Source organism: Rhyacophila brunnea, unplaced genomic scaffold (assembly GCF_057557595.1).
Source record: "Rhyacophila brunnea isolate RB1 unplaced genomic scaffold, BYU_Rbru_1.0 scaffold_16, whole genome shotgun sequence".
Taxonomy (NCBI): Eukaryota; Metazoa; Arthropoda; class Insecta; order Trichoptera; family Rhyacophilidae; genus Rhyacophila; species Rhyacophila brunnea.
Window position 1 is genome coordinate 11,668,127 of NW_028232816.1, and position 16,764 is coordinate 11,684,890.

The following is a 16,764-nucleotide window of genomic DNA, read 5'->3' on the forward strand; positions in this document are numbered from 1 at the left end:
GATGCATCAGTTCGAAACGATTCCTGGACATAGTTTCGGAATAACATGGTGAAAATAACAATCTGTGGATAGACCAGTGTTCAGATATTTTATTCCGTGAATTCCTTGACATTAGCATACACAGCCCTAAAAATGTGTACATATCATCAATTGTGCAGTCTACCCATCGCCGTAGACGATCACTCAAAACTGTGATATTTTTTGTGGCAAATACAAATTGTCTGTTGGTCTCTCGGACTAACATTTCAACAAAAGAAATATCGATGAAACATTTGAAATAGTCCATTTCGAGTGCATCCGAAGTCAAATTATCAGCTTTGCATCCCGAAACGTTAGCATCGAAAGAAAATGCGCGTGGCTCAAACATATCCGATTTCCACTCAAATGTCGATCTTTCAGTGGATTCCGGTGTGATAATTTCACTTTCATCGACTTCCAAAATTTCCTCAAGTTCGACATCCGAATCATCACTTCCATCGTCTTCAGATTCAACTGTTTCGATAAGGTTATCGATTTCACCAACTTCGTCGATCTCATCCATTTTGAATAATAAAATTTGTAAAACTAAACTCGTAAATAAAACACTTTGTATACGCAAATCGAATCCGAAATACAAATAAAAAATAGTCACAACACTTAGTTCTTTGTCAATTTCTATCTAAAAACATCGAAAATTTTTCTTTTCATTCAAGTTTAGTAGGTAAAATCTAAAACAAAACTCGTAAATATAACACTTTTTTATACGCAAATTGTATATGAAATATAAATAAAAACACTTGGTCACTCAATAGAAATTAAATTTCAATGTAAAAACATTGAAAACATTCCAATTATAACGCAAATCTGAATAAGAAAGCATTCCGAATTAGCATCCCGACTAAATGATATTCCGGCGACAACTGACTCATCACTATCGAATCATACCAACTGCCTATTGTACAAGATATCCCAGTGTGCAGGGGAATTTTGAGCTAACCCTGATTTGGCCTCTCGGGAAATTCCCTTATTCTCGCGATGTATGCGCCGTACAAATGTTTTTTGCTTGCAAGGTCTGATCAGAAATGTAGTTACACGTTTTAAAATTAAATAAATAAATATTTGACTCATACAAGTCCGTAGAACGGCTCGGCGTATATCGTACGGTACGGGCGCCTGAATCACCGCCGTGCATGACGTAAACGTTACGTTACGGGCAGCTATCAGGTTAAGGTCAAAAATGTTTTTAAACGATCAATACATTAACAGAAAAGTTTTAAGAAAATTTTTGACGATATTTTTGCTCGGTATATCCGATAAGTAGCTCATTATAAAAGTGAATAAATGTATGGAGAAAATCATAAACTAAAATGTCAACGAATGTTTCCTCATTACATCTGAGATCTCGCTATGTGCGTGATCGTAATAACCGAGTTCGACTGTAGTTTCATAGAGTTATTCTACTGACTCAGTTATCTGCCGGCAGTAGCAGGTTACCGTAGAGGCATGTTAGGCATGTACTTAGGACTCCCGCGACCTTAGGGTGTCCCTAGCCAATAACGAAAATTTGTTTTCTGACGAGTTTATGATCTGTAGTTTATTCATTTCAGGGGTTACTATTTGTAGTTCAACTATCAAGTTTAAGTTTTGATATGTGGATACATAATTGATTGATAGACAGAACAACTGTATGCACTTGTGTACACTGTTTTACATTTTGGGGATGTTTATATTTAGATAATTTTAATTTAGTTATCTTTGTTAATTTAGTATTTAATAATTTTGAACGCTTGATTTAAAGGTTTAATATCGACTGAATATTATATTCTAATAATATAATTATAATGATAAGTTCGAGTGACGAGTACTTAATTATCTTCTGAGCTCGTTAGTTATAACTGACAGCAGAAGCTCGATTATCTGGACATTTGAAACTTTTAGAATATATTAGAACACGATGCCAATGCATTCTTTTAATACTTTTAGCCATCTTTACGTAGAATTGAATTCATTTTCAGTTAATTCTGTTTCGTATGAAAAGTTATTTCGGAAGAAATCCGTAATCCAATCCACTATTATTGGTTGCTAGGGGTCTGGGGTACTAGCAACTAAATTATTAATATATACGTGCGTTACTATGGAAATCAAAATGACATTTCAGTATTCTATATTTGTTTGTTTGTTGCAAAATAGCAAAAAAATGATTATTTGTCCTAAATTATTAATACAAGTTAGTCAAGTTTATATGATTGAACAGAAAATTTTTAAATGTGGTATATAAAAAGTTCTTTTTATCTTGTAATTATTTTCAATTTAAACCTGTTTCTTCAGCATTATAGATAAACTCTTCATCGTATTCTTCTTTCACCAAAAACACCTTTAACGTGTCTATAAAAGTGTTTGCAGAAGGTATGTCAGCTAAAAGCTTATGCCCGTTAATTTCCACTCCTGTAATACCATGTCGCCCATTAAATTTTCGAGCCAACCCAAACTTGCTTTGTAGTTTGAATCTCCAATGTTGAATAATCTCACTTTTTCACATAATAATGGGCCATATTCAATGACATTAATATGGACGAAGCATCTAGAAAATAAAATGACACTCACTTTGTGTCGGGTCTGCCGGATGGCGAAATTCATATTTTAATATCGGTATCCTACGCTCAAATAAACATTCTGCTTGCAAGCGGTCTGGCGACACCGCTGGGTCTGCCCATACAAACTTTCTGACTGTCAGGTTTCGACTCCACCGTTATTATTGTGTTACAGAATGCCAATGTGCCTAGTTAAAAATTGTAAAAAAAATCTACTAAACACTCCAAGAAAGATGGGATATCACTTTTCATGTGTTAGTATTATTTATTATTTATAAAATGCCATTTTAAGATATTGATGAATGTTTATTCAATACAATTGAATGACAGAAACCATTACCAGTCGCCTGTGATGCGCTCGGCTCACTTGCGTCTAATCTCCGAGAAGTCGTAAGTAACCGAGAATCTGTTTCTAACGCAATGAGTCATGACACTAATACGCTATTACAATAAAGGTTATATTACTATAAATTCTCGAAGCTTGTATCGCATAATGTAAATAGATACGTCATATGGTCACGTGACATCTACCTATACATCTGTGAATGACTTTCATGCACAATTTCTCGTGCGCGCCGGTATGAAGTGAGTTGTCCATTTAATATGTCATTGGCCATATTATATTGATTGGCTATCCAGGTGCTAGCTTATGAATGAACCACATCAAAATACACTTTTCGACTTCTTCATTTCGTGATTTTTTCACAACTTTCCGCTCTAAGATCCTCGGACATTATTCAATTCGTAAAGTGCGTAATTTCTTCACTTTGTTTTCGAAGTTATACTTCTTTTGGGAAAACAGATCAGAGTGTATTTTTAACGTGTGATGAAGTTGCGCGCGCCGATGTAACACATAATTTATAATTATGATTATATTCATTTTGGTCTCAAGAGTACATGCATAGTGTCATTTAGTTAGTCGTTCAATACAACCAAGTAAACAGCACGTGTTGTAAACATAACCAATTTTGTGTTATAAAATATATAAATGTTAATAAACAAATTTCTAGAGACTAACATTCTACACTGTTAATTTATATTCATAAAACTTTATTTATATTAGAGTGTATATTTATTTTTCATTGTAAAGATTGTGTATCAAGATTTGAGGCTATACTTTTATGTAAGTATTATTTATGAGTAAAATTATATATCAATAAATAAATAAATTTTGTGAATGTTAAGTTGGTAAATAATTCAAAAACTATATTAAAATTTGTTTTTTTATTAATTCATCATCGGCACTTCTGTATCGATTATAACCGCTGTATGGCAAAGATGAGTTTTGGTCCAATACAATAATTAAATTACAATTATCATGTGAGACACAGATGAATCGTGTACGTTTTCATCAACCTAATCCACTATAATATTAATAGACTCAGGTAACGGCTTATTTTGTTTTGTTACGCCAAAGAAGTATAATTTTTATATTCAAGATCGTTGGGTGCCGACGCTATATTTATTATAATATTAGACATATTAGACAAAAAACGTCCTGAGCCACCTGTTTTCAAAGCAATGATTATAAATCCACTTTGTCTTTTAATGATAGTACAACATGTTTTCTTTTCGATGGCATATCGATAATTTTAAAAATAAATATTTAAATCGCGAAAATTAACGTTTCAGAAAACTAACTCGTGTTTGTTTTGAATAATCCGGATAATCGAGTTTCCACTGTATGTTGATAGATGTTGGTTGAGGCCTGGATAATAGAAATTCCACTGTATGTTGATAGATGTTTCTATAGATCCCGCACACACAATAAAAAGATGAGAGGGAACATTGGTTGACACTACTTTATCCCAAGCCCTCCTATTTTAGTATAATGTGTGAAAATAAAATTTGTAATAAGCCTATATTTCACCAAATATAAACAATGTAATTGATGTATTTCTAAATATTTCTGTGATGTATGCATTAATGTAATATTATTAATAGTTTTGTGTCTTAACTCTTAAATACATAAAATGTTGGATCGAATTAAAGTTTTTTTACGTTGCAAGACAGACTTATCAATGTCGTTGTGTGGGGTTACAGGATTATAATAAGGTGTTTTAGGGCTCGGGGCAGTACCAAAAATACGTAATTGAGGCATTGGTCTAATCACTTATGCGTGGAATGACACTTTTGTTATTCACGTCGCCTTTCTACAATACTTTCAAATGTTTATAATATGCACAAATTTGTTTACTGATATTCTTCTAAAAGAATGGTTCTGAATTTAAAATTATCACTAGTTTTCAACACACGAATATTATCAATTTTTATTATCGCATGTAAAACGAAACTCTGTTTACGTGCCCTAAACGGGGTTGCACCCGGGACAGGTGCCCGCATCACCTCCTTTCTCACGCTACAGAGCAGGTAATATACAGCGTAGGAGTAGCGTAGGTAAGGTGGATGAAAATATTTTGTTCCATTTAAGATATGAAGAAAATATGAGGGTAATGAAATTACATATATTTAAGACTGAAAAGCGATATGGGCGAAGTTTTAAATCGCCTCATGCGTGTCCTTTTCCTAAGGCCATAGCCAAATGTATTGTTGGGTCACTACTGTGGTGTTCGATGTGTGGGTTGAGGATGATGATAATGAAGTCTACGATGTAGCAGTGTGAGATTTATTAGCAGCGTATCGGTAAAATAGTATATTATACAATGATAGTACATATAATCTACTGAGATTGTTACGAGCTAGGTACTTGGATTCGAGTGACATTTAGATAAATTATTCTTCGTTATTTATACAATAAAAAGTAATACATTGACATTTAATTCTGGTACATAATCATATTGGACTAATTATATAGTCAGCCTTTTAAATCGAATAGCGAAATGAAATATTATTTATTATTACAGTCGTAAGAAAATATGATACCATGAAAAATGATTATTCGGCTAATACACCGTAATGATTGAATGTGCTGTGATATGATGTAATAATATACCGTATCTAATATTGCCAATCGACTTGCTGATCTAGCTAAGAGTTGTTTGCTGGAAATTGATTCGCTGGGAATATATTACTGCAGAGTAATTTGATACATTAAACAATAGATATCTGATCGCTATTATTCTGCAGCTACAGTATTAAAAAATAATATATATTGATACCGGGGGGAAAGATGAACTCACAGGTCTTCTGGGTAGATGTGCGGATCCGGCATCACTTCGGGTTGCAGGTCATGTGTGGACATCAGGATACATAATTCAAGATAAAACACGTCTTTGATTTGACAGTCCCACGTGGAACTACATTTATTTACGCTAGGGCATAAGCAAACATTGATAATATTACATCATTTTACATCTAAAGAGGTCTTAAATTAGTCACCACACTGTCTTTATATTAGGGGTCGGTTTATCATTATTATCCCGCGCACTAAGCACTGATTCACTTTTTCTCTCACTAGGGAATTGATTAACTTTCGTTGGATTTTTGCGCGAGTCACCGATTGGTATTACAACGATTACGGGTTATTAACGATTGATTTAAAAATGGGCCGGGAGCGCCATCGATAGCGCGGTGGCACACCTCGCCGGCGCGACGGTTATTTTTTGCGTTATCCCTTCATTGTAGGTAGATTCGAACTGACTTTTCTTTTCAAAAGCATCTTTTAATTTTGGCGGGTCCATTCTACGGAGGGGAAGGTTACTGAACAACGGTACATTCACTCGGCCGCTTGCATCCCGTGCTAGGTAAAAAAAATATGCACCCTCGTCCCTCGTCGGCACGCTGCGCCGCCGACAGAATGCGTTTTGCAATTATTATTACGTGGATCAGGAAAGCTAAACATTTAGCTGGGGGCGTTTTGATGTGTTCGTTGTTAAATTGTTGATTCGGAATTTGAAACGTCATCGCACCATAGTCTTTTTTTATGTCTGGTGACAATATGTAATATTATTGATTAAAATGCAAACACAAAAAAAAATTGCGTTAAAAACCTTATTATCCAATGATTATTAAAAAAATAATTTTAATTAAAATAAACCCTAACGTTGTAGAGTAAAATTCAATATAAAACCTGCCAGGTTTGGGGGGCTTAGAAGTTCTCAGTCTGCTATGCGTGTAGGATTTATTCAGTTGATTGCTCGTACCGTTTCACTGCACTATCACATCAGTGGCCATCCTCTCGGATGAATGTAAATGTTGGACAACCGGAAAGAAGTGAGTCATACGTTGGGACTTGATAATAATAATTATGTATCCACTAACGACGGCTGCACATGAAATCGATTAAATTTCAGAGTCTGATATAAAATAAAGTGACGAATTTAAATTGTGTATTTTTTAAATAATATATTAATATAATTATTTTAGGAGAAGGAAAATATCGAACTCGACATGTGTACGCTTTACAAGTGATTAATAATTTTAAGTTTGTTTCAAATTTCTTTATATTATGTTATACTTACCTATCGCCATTGGACCATAGATGGTACTAAATCATTTTATGTATTATTAACTTTTTTATTAATATGTAGTATAACTTGACATATTATTTTAATAAATAATAAGAATAGTTATCGAGTATACCTACACGCATATTATAACAACAAAATGTAACATAGCAACCAAATTTCTGACTAGTCTAGACTGGTAAGGTTGTTTACCTTCCCAGTATAAGGCTCCGTTTACATGTGTATAGATTTACTGCTGACAGTACATATTATCGCGGTTATAACAAGAAAATGTACATGTAAACATGTATTATCCTGCATTTGGCAAGATTGCATGCATAAATCAAAGAAGTTCGGAAGCTTCTGAATTACTTACAGCATTACGTACAGAATTAATTACTCTGCAGTAAATCCATGGAGGTGTAAACGGTTTATAATGATGTATTGCTTTGATGATTGTGCACCATTTGGTATCTTGATTTCAATGCAAAAAGTGTTTTAAAATTACGGCTGTAATAATTTAAGTTGTACATTTGACTGAAACATTGTTTTTGGTTACCTATGATATCGTTACTGCGGTAATTATTAAACATATTTATCTGCAACTGCTCTTAATTAAAAATATTTTTCAAGGTAAACACTAAATAATAATTGTTTAAGTAGTAATTAGTCTTAGCCAATGGTATCTATAATATTATGTACATATTTTCATGGCATTTCTTGAATTAAAGCTTTGACGTACCTAACTGTTTATTATTAAAATATATAATTGAATTTTATATATTATAATTATAATGGACATATTTTGATTAAATTAATGATTATTAGTATGTAACCAAAGAAATATTTCTTTCTCTGTAAATGTATCCAATTTTGTGTCAAATGTAAAAAAATATAATATATTAATAATATATTGAAGTCATTTTCATAGATAACGTCGTTTCCATTGCAAAATCTCAAGTTTTCTGGGGAGCATAAAAACAGTTTACAAAATGTATGGCACTTGAATCAATTCAAAAAAGGTTTTCATAATTTCAACGAAAATGCATTTTTTGTAAATTGTGCTATTTTGCATGTGTGTAAAGGCAATTTTTGCGGTTTTAATTATACAAAAATGTCAAAAGCACATATTTTGCAGATATACAATTTTACAGTGGAAACGACGATAAGCTATATTTGAATTGAATATTCCTTTCTGTACCTATACTTTTTTGCATATTTAACACGGTGTTATACATAAAAAAATGTTTTTCAAATAAAGCAAAAATATGGAAAATGGGTGTTTTATTTCCAAAACTTTTGTCGAATCCACAAAATTAATGAGAACACGACGTGCTCCAATAATTTATACTTGAATTTATGTACATATAAATAATGTGGTGTTGTCATCTATTTTCCTTATACCTAGGATTGTAGCGATAGTAGAACTACATACACGAAAGCCCGCCATTGCTACCCCCAATACATGTTCGCAAGCATTATGTTTAAAAAAGATCAAATAATGGAAATTCTAGATTCATTGAAATATTACAGCTTGTCGATACATCATTAGGCGTGACTCGAATGTACCATTCCATTATTAGTTGAGGTAACATAGATGTATCTTAAACAATAATAATTGTGAAATGTTGCCACACATCATTTTTCCTCATGACTCCAAAAATATCATTTTTAAAATATTCTCATTTCAAACTAGATTCCTAATCTTTCTCTTTGTTTATTGTTTTGTATTGGCATTTACATTCAAGATCCAATTATGCTGTATCATCATTTCAACACTCTTGATCCACTACCGAATGAAGGCCCCTCTCCACTCCTCTCAGTCCTTTGTTATTCATCACCACCTACTTCTGCTAAATTTGATTATCCCGTTGAAGCAATGGGATCTTGGTAGCCTTATAATATGTGTTGTCTACCACCGGATACTGTTATTATTTATCAACCGATGATCTGTTTTTCGAGCGATGTTTATTCTTAGAACTTGAAATATATTCAGTACTGCATAATCAATTCAATAACTGGCAACGCCTGACTCTCAGCTGCGGGTAAGAGTTAGAGGCAGAAGGTCAGAAAGCAGCATTGAGACCATAATATTTACATAGTCTTGAGGTGTGGTGTACATGGCAGGCATTCGTGAGATTGGTATCAGCCGGCAGTGAAATTGCCAATAGCACTTGGGGCGTGGTGAGACTCTGTGCACATATGAGATGGAGGTTGTACTCCATTCCTGTTAAATAATGGAGTACAAATACCGATTCACGAACACCGAGCTCAAATAATATTTTTTTATGCCACACTCCATTTACAATATAACTTTTGTTTGGTATACTGAATAACAGAGGTCAGAAACCTTTTTGCCAATTTGCCAACTTTAACTGTTCCTCCAAGGTGCACAAGTAACCAACCAATAATTGCCAGGTAATAATAGCTGTGTTCAAATAAATCGCTTTGGATATTAATATATTCTACTTACGAGAGATGAATTGAAGTGGATATTAAAATAGAGTGTATTCTGTTCATTCGGTACACTTCCATAATATGAATATATTATGCTTTTTATTTGTGTAAATAAACTGTAATTATTTGAAAAACAAATAATTTGAATTTTACAAAGTTTGTGTGCTTCTAACCATTATCTTTATATATGATCAAAAATTAGTGATGATAGTAGTATATTATAGGTAGTTAATTATTATATTATTTGAATTGTGTTAGCAATAATTCATAATTCAGTTTTAAAAAAATAATGCAGTAATTGTTTTTTGATTAGGATTATTTATTGCACAAAAGTTTTTGCTTTTGGCAACAAATATGAAATCCTATATTGCCATACGTATCAATATTTTGACATGAAGAAAACTTTCTTTTACTAAATTATTTGTGAGATTGTACAAAAAAACATCATAGAAAGATTATTTTTTAATTTTGTCTTGGTAAATAGTTGGTTTTCATTTTTATAAACCACTGTCATTTAATAAAAATTTACTAAAATGAAACTAAAGCATACTAAATTTTAAAATATTCATTCATATTGTTGGCAACATTTATACATTTTTAGACAGTTCTGTCCATAGACTAATGTTCTGTCCTGTCATGTGCGCGAGTGACAGTAGTGTGCAGTTGTGTGTGACGTTTCGTTATAAATAAATATAATATTATGTTTTTATAATAACTAGGTAGTGAATCAAATATCAATTATGTTTTTAATATATATCGCGTTGACTGTTGTGACCTATTTTGTGTACAAATGTATCTTAAAAAAAGGTATCATTAAGGATATGTTTAGGTAAAGTAATACAGCAGATTTATTGATATGTAAATTTAGGTTTGCCAATGAATAAATTATGTTAACTTAATTTTAATATTCAAATTTGAAATAAATGCCCAAAATTAATCAAGGCTATTACATATTTATTTGCTAAAAATTCTATTCAAATAGGTATTATACTATAATAAGTTTCATTGATATAAAATTTAATATACTTAACGGAAGACGTGCTGTAAAATTAAGAATTTGGCGATTAATAAGATAAGTAGGTAATAATAATATATCATCGTAGAATGATTGTTGCGAAAATAGATTAATCGAAATGAAAACAAAAATCAAAATTGAGTTAACTACAATACAACGTTTACTGAATATGTAATATTTAGCATAGATAATTCGGTAACCAGCGCTCGAAATGGACCGGAATTGTTCCGTTTCGTGGAAACTTCTAACTCATTTAGTGCTAACACCGCGACTGGCGCGGTTTGGAGCAGTTGGCCATTCGATATAATTAACGTGTTATTTAAATGTGGTAATTAAAATGTAATTAAAACTTCAGCAGTGATTTTTTATTCACCTTACATAATATTTTTTAATGAAACGTGTTGGGTGCATTGAAAAGAATAATATTTATGGCATGTTGTAACCCCTATTTCTACAAGTTATTATAAGCTTTTGTGGTAGTTTGCTACACATATTTTTATAGGCAATTTCAATATTGTTGTCCAATTTGGGCCTTCAGCTAACAAATCTTGTTTTTATAAGGCGTTCCACAAAAAAGTCTGTTAGGTATATGAACACGTGCTAACTAACGCGTTACTTATTCTGTCAATAGTATAACATCTAATAAATGGAGTTTTATACTAGTTAATAGGATTAATCAGACCATAAACTGCTTATAAGTGGCATATAAAGCAGTAAAAGTCGATGGTGGAATGTCTGTCAGTTTATATTGTAGAAATGAGATTTTTTTCGCCTGCAACATGCGATGATAACCCACAAAATATATTACGATAACAATCAATGTTGACGTGAAAGTCTCAAAAATTAAATATAATATGTAATATTATCCACTTTGCCTAGTCGACTTTTTTCGCGAATCGTGAATTCTCGAACTCAACAATATTAATCGTTTTCGAGAGTTCGAAATTGGTCTTTTGATTTCTCGAAATCTCGAAAATTTTCAAAAAAACATCTTACAGTAACTGCCTACTTAAGGATTTTTTTCTAACACACCCAGCCCAAAGTTATTCTGTTTCAAACATTGATACCTATATGGTTTCAAACCAAACTCGAAAGCTTTTTTTTTTACCTTTTCCTTGTCCTATTTTTTTTTATCGGTGAATTTAACAAATTCTTTCCCAAAAAAACATTTTTAGTTTAGTTACATTCTTCCTGATAATTTCTCGAATCATCGAGTAGGTATTCTACTTAACGTATTGTATACGGCTTTATTATTGTCGTTTGTCCCGTAATGACGAATTATGAATCATGTTTTTTAGATTCTCTGAGCTTTTTTAAACTTTTATGATAATCGAAAATTTTCTTATAATCGATTAGGACTTTTTTCAGGTCTTAAGTATTCAAATGTGAAGGCTTTTTTCTTTTAATATTGTGATATATTATTTTTACCTTATTACCTTTTCGATTTTTAAAATTATAGTATTTTACCGTGGCCCCTTTCAAATTTTCTGACGAATCCGTTGCGTCAAAGAAACTCGCCCCTGGATAAATCGTTTACCTCAGGCCGCCAACCAGTGACGTCCCGTGGGGGTAGGCAGATTGAGCGTCGCTTGGGGGCGGCAGTTACTCGAAGGGCGGCAAATCGAGAAGAATCATTTGAAATATATAGAAATATGATACTTATATAGAAATAGCTAAAATTATTTTGTTTACGTTGTACAATAATAGCATAGTAAAAATGGTATGAAAATAATCACTCTGTGTATTGATAAATGGTACAAACCAAATGTGTCAGAAATATCAACCAAATAAGGCCTCAGACTCTGGTGATTTGGGAGTCAAACTTTATTACCGATATTATATTTATTCGCTTTTACATCTAAATTTAATGTTGTATGTTTTAGTGGTATATATTTTGTTAGTAATGTATCGATACAACACATTTCTTAGATATTTGAGTAATGAAAGGATGATAAAAACTATGGGGCGGCATTTCGACGCTGCCTAGGGGCGGAGTTTTGTCTAGGGACATCACTACTACCAACCCGTCATTGAGCTCATGTTTAATGATTAAACTTTATACTAATAATTTTATTTGATTTATAGTAAGTTGTTTGTCATTTTGCAGGCGGTTTAACTGGACCAGGTATTCTCCTAAGCTGTTGCAAGTAGCCGAAGAACAAGTACTGTCATGTAAGCATCACTGACTATATAATTATTATATTACTATTTAAAGGTTATTTTATTTATTACAACATTTTTATTAGGTCGTATTCTTATTTGTCCGGTGGTTGTTTATCCGCTAAAAATCTTGCAATCGATGTTTAGCTAACTTCCCGACTAGCCAGACATTTGAAACATTTAGAATATATCAGAACACGATGCCAATGCATTTTTTAAATACTTTTAGCCATCTTTAAGTAGAATTGAATACATTTTCAGTTAATTCTGTTTTGTATGAAAAGTTATTTCGGAAGAAATCCGTAATCCAATCCACTATTATTGGTTGCTAGGGGTCTGGGGTCATAGCAACTAAATTATTAATATATACGTGCGTTACTATGGAAATCAAAATGACATTTCAGTATTATTTCTATCAAGTACATTTTTTTTGGTCGTTTGAGCTAGTCAAGTCAAGTTTATATGATTCAACAGAATTTAAAAACGTTGTATTTTATCTTGTAACTATTTTTATGATTCGATTAAAACACGTACCTACTACCTAATACATTATTTATAATATCAACATAATTAGGTACCTATTATTTTTTCGTATTCCTATATTATATGCACCAATATAATAATACAATATACCTACTCATAAAATGTGGTTTTATCTCTCTGTGGCTACTCATAAAATTATTCGACCGGTTTTTAAGTTTTATTAGATGTCTGTTCGCCGCAATAAAAAATAAACTGACCCGAACCACTTAAACTTTTTATCTCAAACCTAAGCCCAATCCCACATTGAAAATCGTCCGACTGCGATAATATAGTCATAAAACAAAACTGAGCGCAACATGAAAATTTGCGTATAGGCAAGGCCGTGCAAGGACAGTGACAAAGTGCGACATTTCGAAATGACACCTGCGTGCATGTCATGCGGTATACGGCAGTAGATTTAGTTACATGTGTTTTGTGAATGCTAACAAAATCACATCGACATATTCGACGCGTTGCAGTCGAGACGAGTTTAGATGTGCAAGCCGGCTAAGGTCTTATTAGAATTTTACCTGGAAATAATTTACCCTGATATGGACTCTTAAAAATGATAGAAATCAAGAAATCCAAAAATTACGATTACCAATTAGTTACAGACATACGCTTGTTTATAATCTTGTTCTATCTATACTTAGGTAATGTTATATTATAAAGAATAATAATCAGTATGATCATTTTTTGATAACTTTTTATCTTGCGGTTCTATTAAATATTGTCATCTATCTGCTGATGACGCCATAATATTGCAGGTCGGCGTATTTTCGTACGTAACAACTTGATTTTGAATTTTTCCCGTTGATTATTGTACAAAGTATTTTTTTTAAGTACAAACGAGCATATTAAACGAGCGAGAGCAGGGGTCCCCAACCCAAATCATTTGGTGGGCCAAAAAATATTACTGAGCTTAGGTGGGCCACACATAAAAAACGAAGAATATTGAAAATATTTTATTAGGTACCTTATAATATTAAGTGACACTTGTCTTGTATGTTGTTTGATATCTTTTTCATATCGACTGGTAATTTAGCCGGCGCGCATCGCAGTTGATAGATAGGTCATGTTTTCATCGAGCAACCTGCTGCGACACTTTGTTTTTACTACCTACATTAAATTTAATATCTAAAAGAACGATTCGCAGCGATATGTAGTCCCAAATGCTGCTGTAATGCACATTGCTAGTCGTTTTAATTTTGGAAATTTATCTTCGAGGAAATATTTCTTATAAAACTCAAGCTTATTCCCTTCGAACGTGCACTTTAACTGATGCTTGATTGCAATTAGCTTTATTTGTAAATTTGGAGACGCTGATTCCACCTCCACGTTAAATGAAGTTAAGGATATTTTGAACATTTCCTCATACTTGCATAAATGCGAATCAGGTACATATCGAATTCTTTAATTATTTTGTGACTTCATTAGAATATTTAAAAAAAAATCTTTACGGTCACTATTCAGTGCGGAGTGTGTGGAGCCGGCATAAGCATAAAAACAGGTACTAGCATGCAGCATAACAAGAAAGATCTAATTTCACCAAATATAATATAAATGTGGTAAATTTACGAGATTTTTTTTATTGTGCACACCCACGGTGGCCGCGCGGCTTAAGCGTTGGACTATAACGCCGTTGGACCCAGGTTCGAACCCTGGGTCTGGCAAGTTACTATGGACCTAATAGGTTGCGCAAGAGGCTGACAACTATTTCTCGTAAAAACAAAATCTGTTAATACAAACCTCTACTCTGTGGAGGCCTATTTGGATCGAACATGGTCAAAAAAATACCAAAATGTCTGAGCTAGAAGCTCGTGTCAGATTATTGTCAATTTGTATAAAAAACACCTTCCATTTTGCACGCATGGAGAACGATAACTTGGTAAAACTAAGTAATATTTTTCCAGGCTAGCGATATTGGTAGGCTAAGGCCCCACGATGGCCGAACGGTTTACGCGTCGGTTTATAATGTCGTGAGTCCCAGGTTCAAATCCTGGGTCTAGCAAATACACATATTGTTTTTCAATTTGTGTTTTTAGTCAGAGTATGGACCTAATAGGTTGAGCAAGTTGCTAACATCCATTTCTCGTAAGATCAAAAACCTGTGGAGGCCCATATGATATTATTAGGATCGGACATGGTCGAAAATAAATTGTAACGCCTCCCTTTTAGGGTAATATATCATCATCAGCCAGGGTCGATCCACAAGATAGATCATCAATAAATGAGCTCTATTGTGTATCCAATTTATACTAATTTCCAAAACAAAATTTTCCCTCAGAAACTCGGGTTTTTAGAAAATGAAGATGCCGATTGAAATTACAAACAATGCCGATTGAAATTCCAAAACAGAATTAACTGAAAATGAATTCAATTCTACTTAAAAATGGCTAAAAGTATTAAAAGAATGCATTGGCATCGTGTTCTGGTATATTATAAAAGTTTCAAATGTCTAGCTAGTCGGGAAGTTAGTTAAAATCGATTGCAAGATTTGTACTGGATAAACAACCACCGGACAAACAAGAATACGAGCTAAGGAAAACGTGGTAAAATATTGATTTTGAACCAAGTCGCACCTCCTAGTATGACACGATTCAACAAACAAAATTGACATTTTGAGTTAGTGTTGGGAAAGTATTTGTCTTATCCATAATTACGAAATATTTTATTTTCAGAATTATTATCTGCTGATAATTGATGGAGATACTAATTTTACAGAGATAGGTTTACATAGTTGGTGTTACACATCCAATGCATACGTACATTATAACAGTGGCGAACGGTGACTTTTGGAAACAGGTAGGCTGTGGATAAAGCACACTTGTTAGATGTATTTACGGGAAATAAGAAGATAATCCGACATAACTACTGATGAATAGGTAGGTACACAAGAACCGATGAAATTTCAAAAGCTCACTGATGGTATAAAATTAAGCAATTAATTTGAATTATGTATTTTCTTAAATTTAAACGCAAGACACGCTCAAAATATATTGAAAATATCCGTTGTTGTGAATCTGTTCCATAAGAATTTATAATTTAACCCGTAAACTAGACATTTTAAAATACTTCTATATTTAAAACATAGACTTAGATACAATACCAGATTTCAACTTACATAATTGCCTGAATAAATTGTCTTAGTCTATGAATAAACTAACTAACAAATAAAAATCACGAGATAAATTATGTATTATTTTTAACAACAATGAAATTGAATCAATTGAATCCCTAGAAATTATTTTTTTAAAATATCTTATAAATTATTTAGAATAAATGTGCACTTACGTAATATGTAAGCGTAAGCGCTCCTTAAATAGCTTACCAATTTATATGAGCCGCCGCAGACGTCTTGAAATTATGAGAAACAAACTTCATATAAAAAAAGTTTTCGATTCACGCGAACGTAATCCATACAATATGTAAAGCGAAACGAGATGTCGCTTATTTTTTTAAACCTTCGAGACATGCCATAAATGGTGCTTATTGAAATAGTGGAAAAGATCGTAAAATTATTATGACAATTATACGATAGATGTCGTTGGGCATATTGAATATATTATTATGTGATTATATTATTTAATATGTCAATATAAAATTAAAAAAATATTTCTTTCAAGAAGGAAGG

General features: G+C 32.5%; 1 protein-coding gene across 1 annotated transcript in view; it reads left to right on the top strand.

The window, feature by feature from the left end:
• Nucleotides 1-10,056: 10,056 nt before the first annotated feature.
• The window catches only part of LOC147074384 ((Lyso)-N-acylphosphatidylethanolamine lipase-like), a 43,817-nt gene continuing 37,109 nt past the window's right edge, over nt 10,057-16,764 (top strand). The window contains exons 1-2 of the mRNA XM_085943657.1: nt 10,057-10,262; nt 12,556-12,620. Of these exons, the coding sequence (XP_085799783.1) occupies nt 10,174-10,262; nt 12,556-12,620 (154 nt within the window). The 5' untranslated portion in view covers nt 10,057-10,173. The remainder of the gene's footprint in view (nt 10,263-12,555; nt 12,621-16,764) is intronic.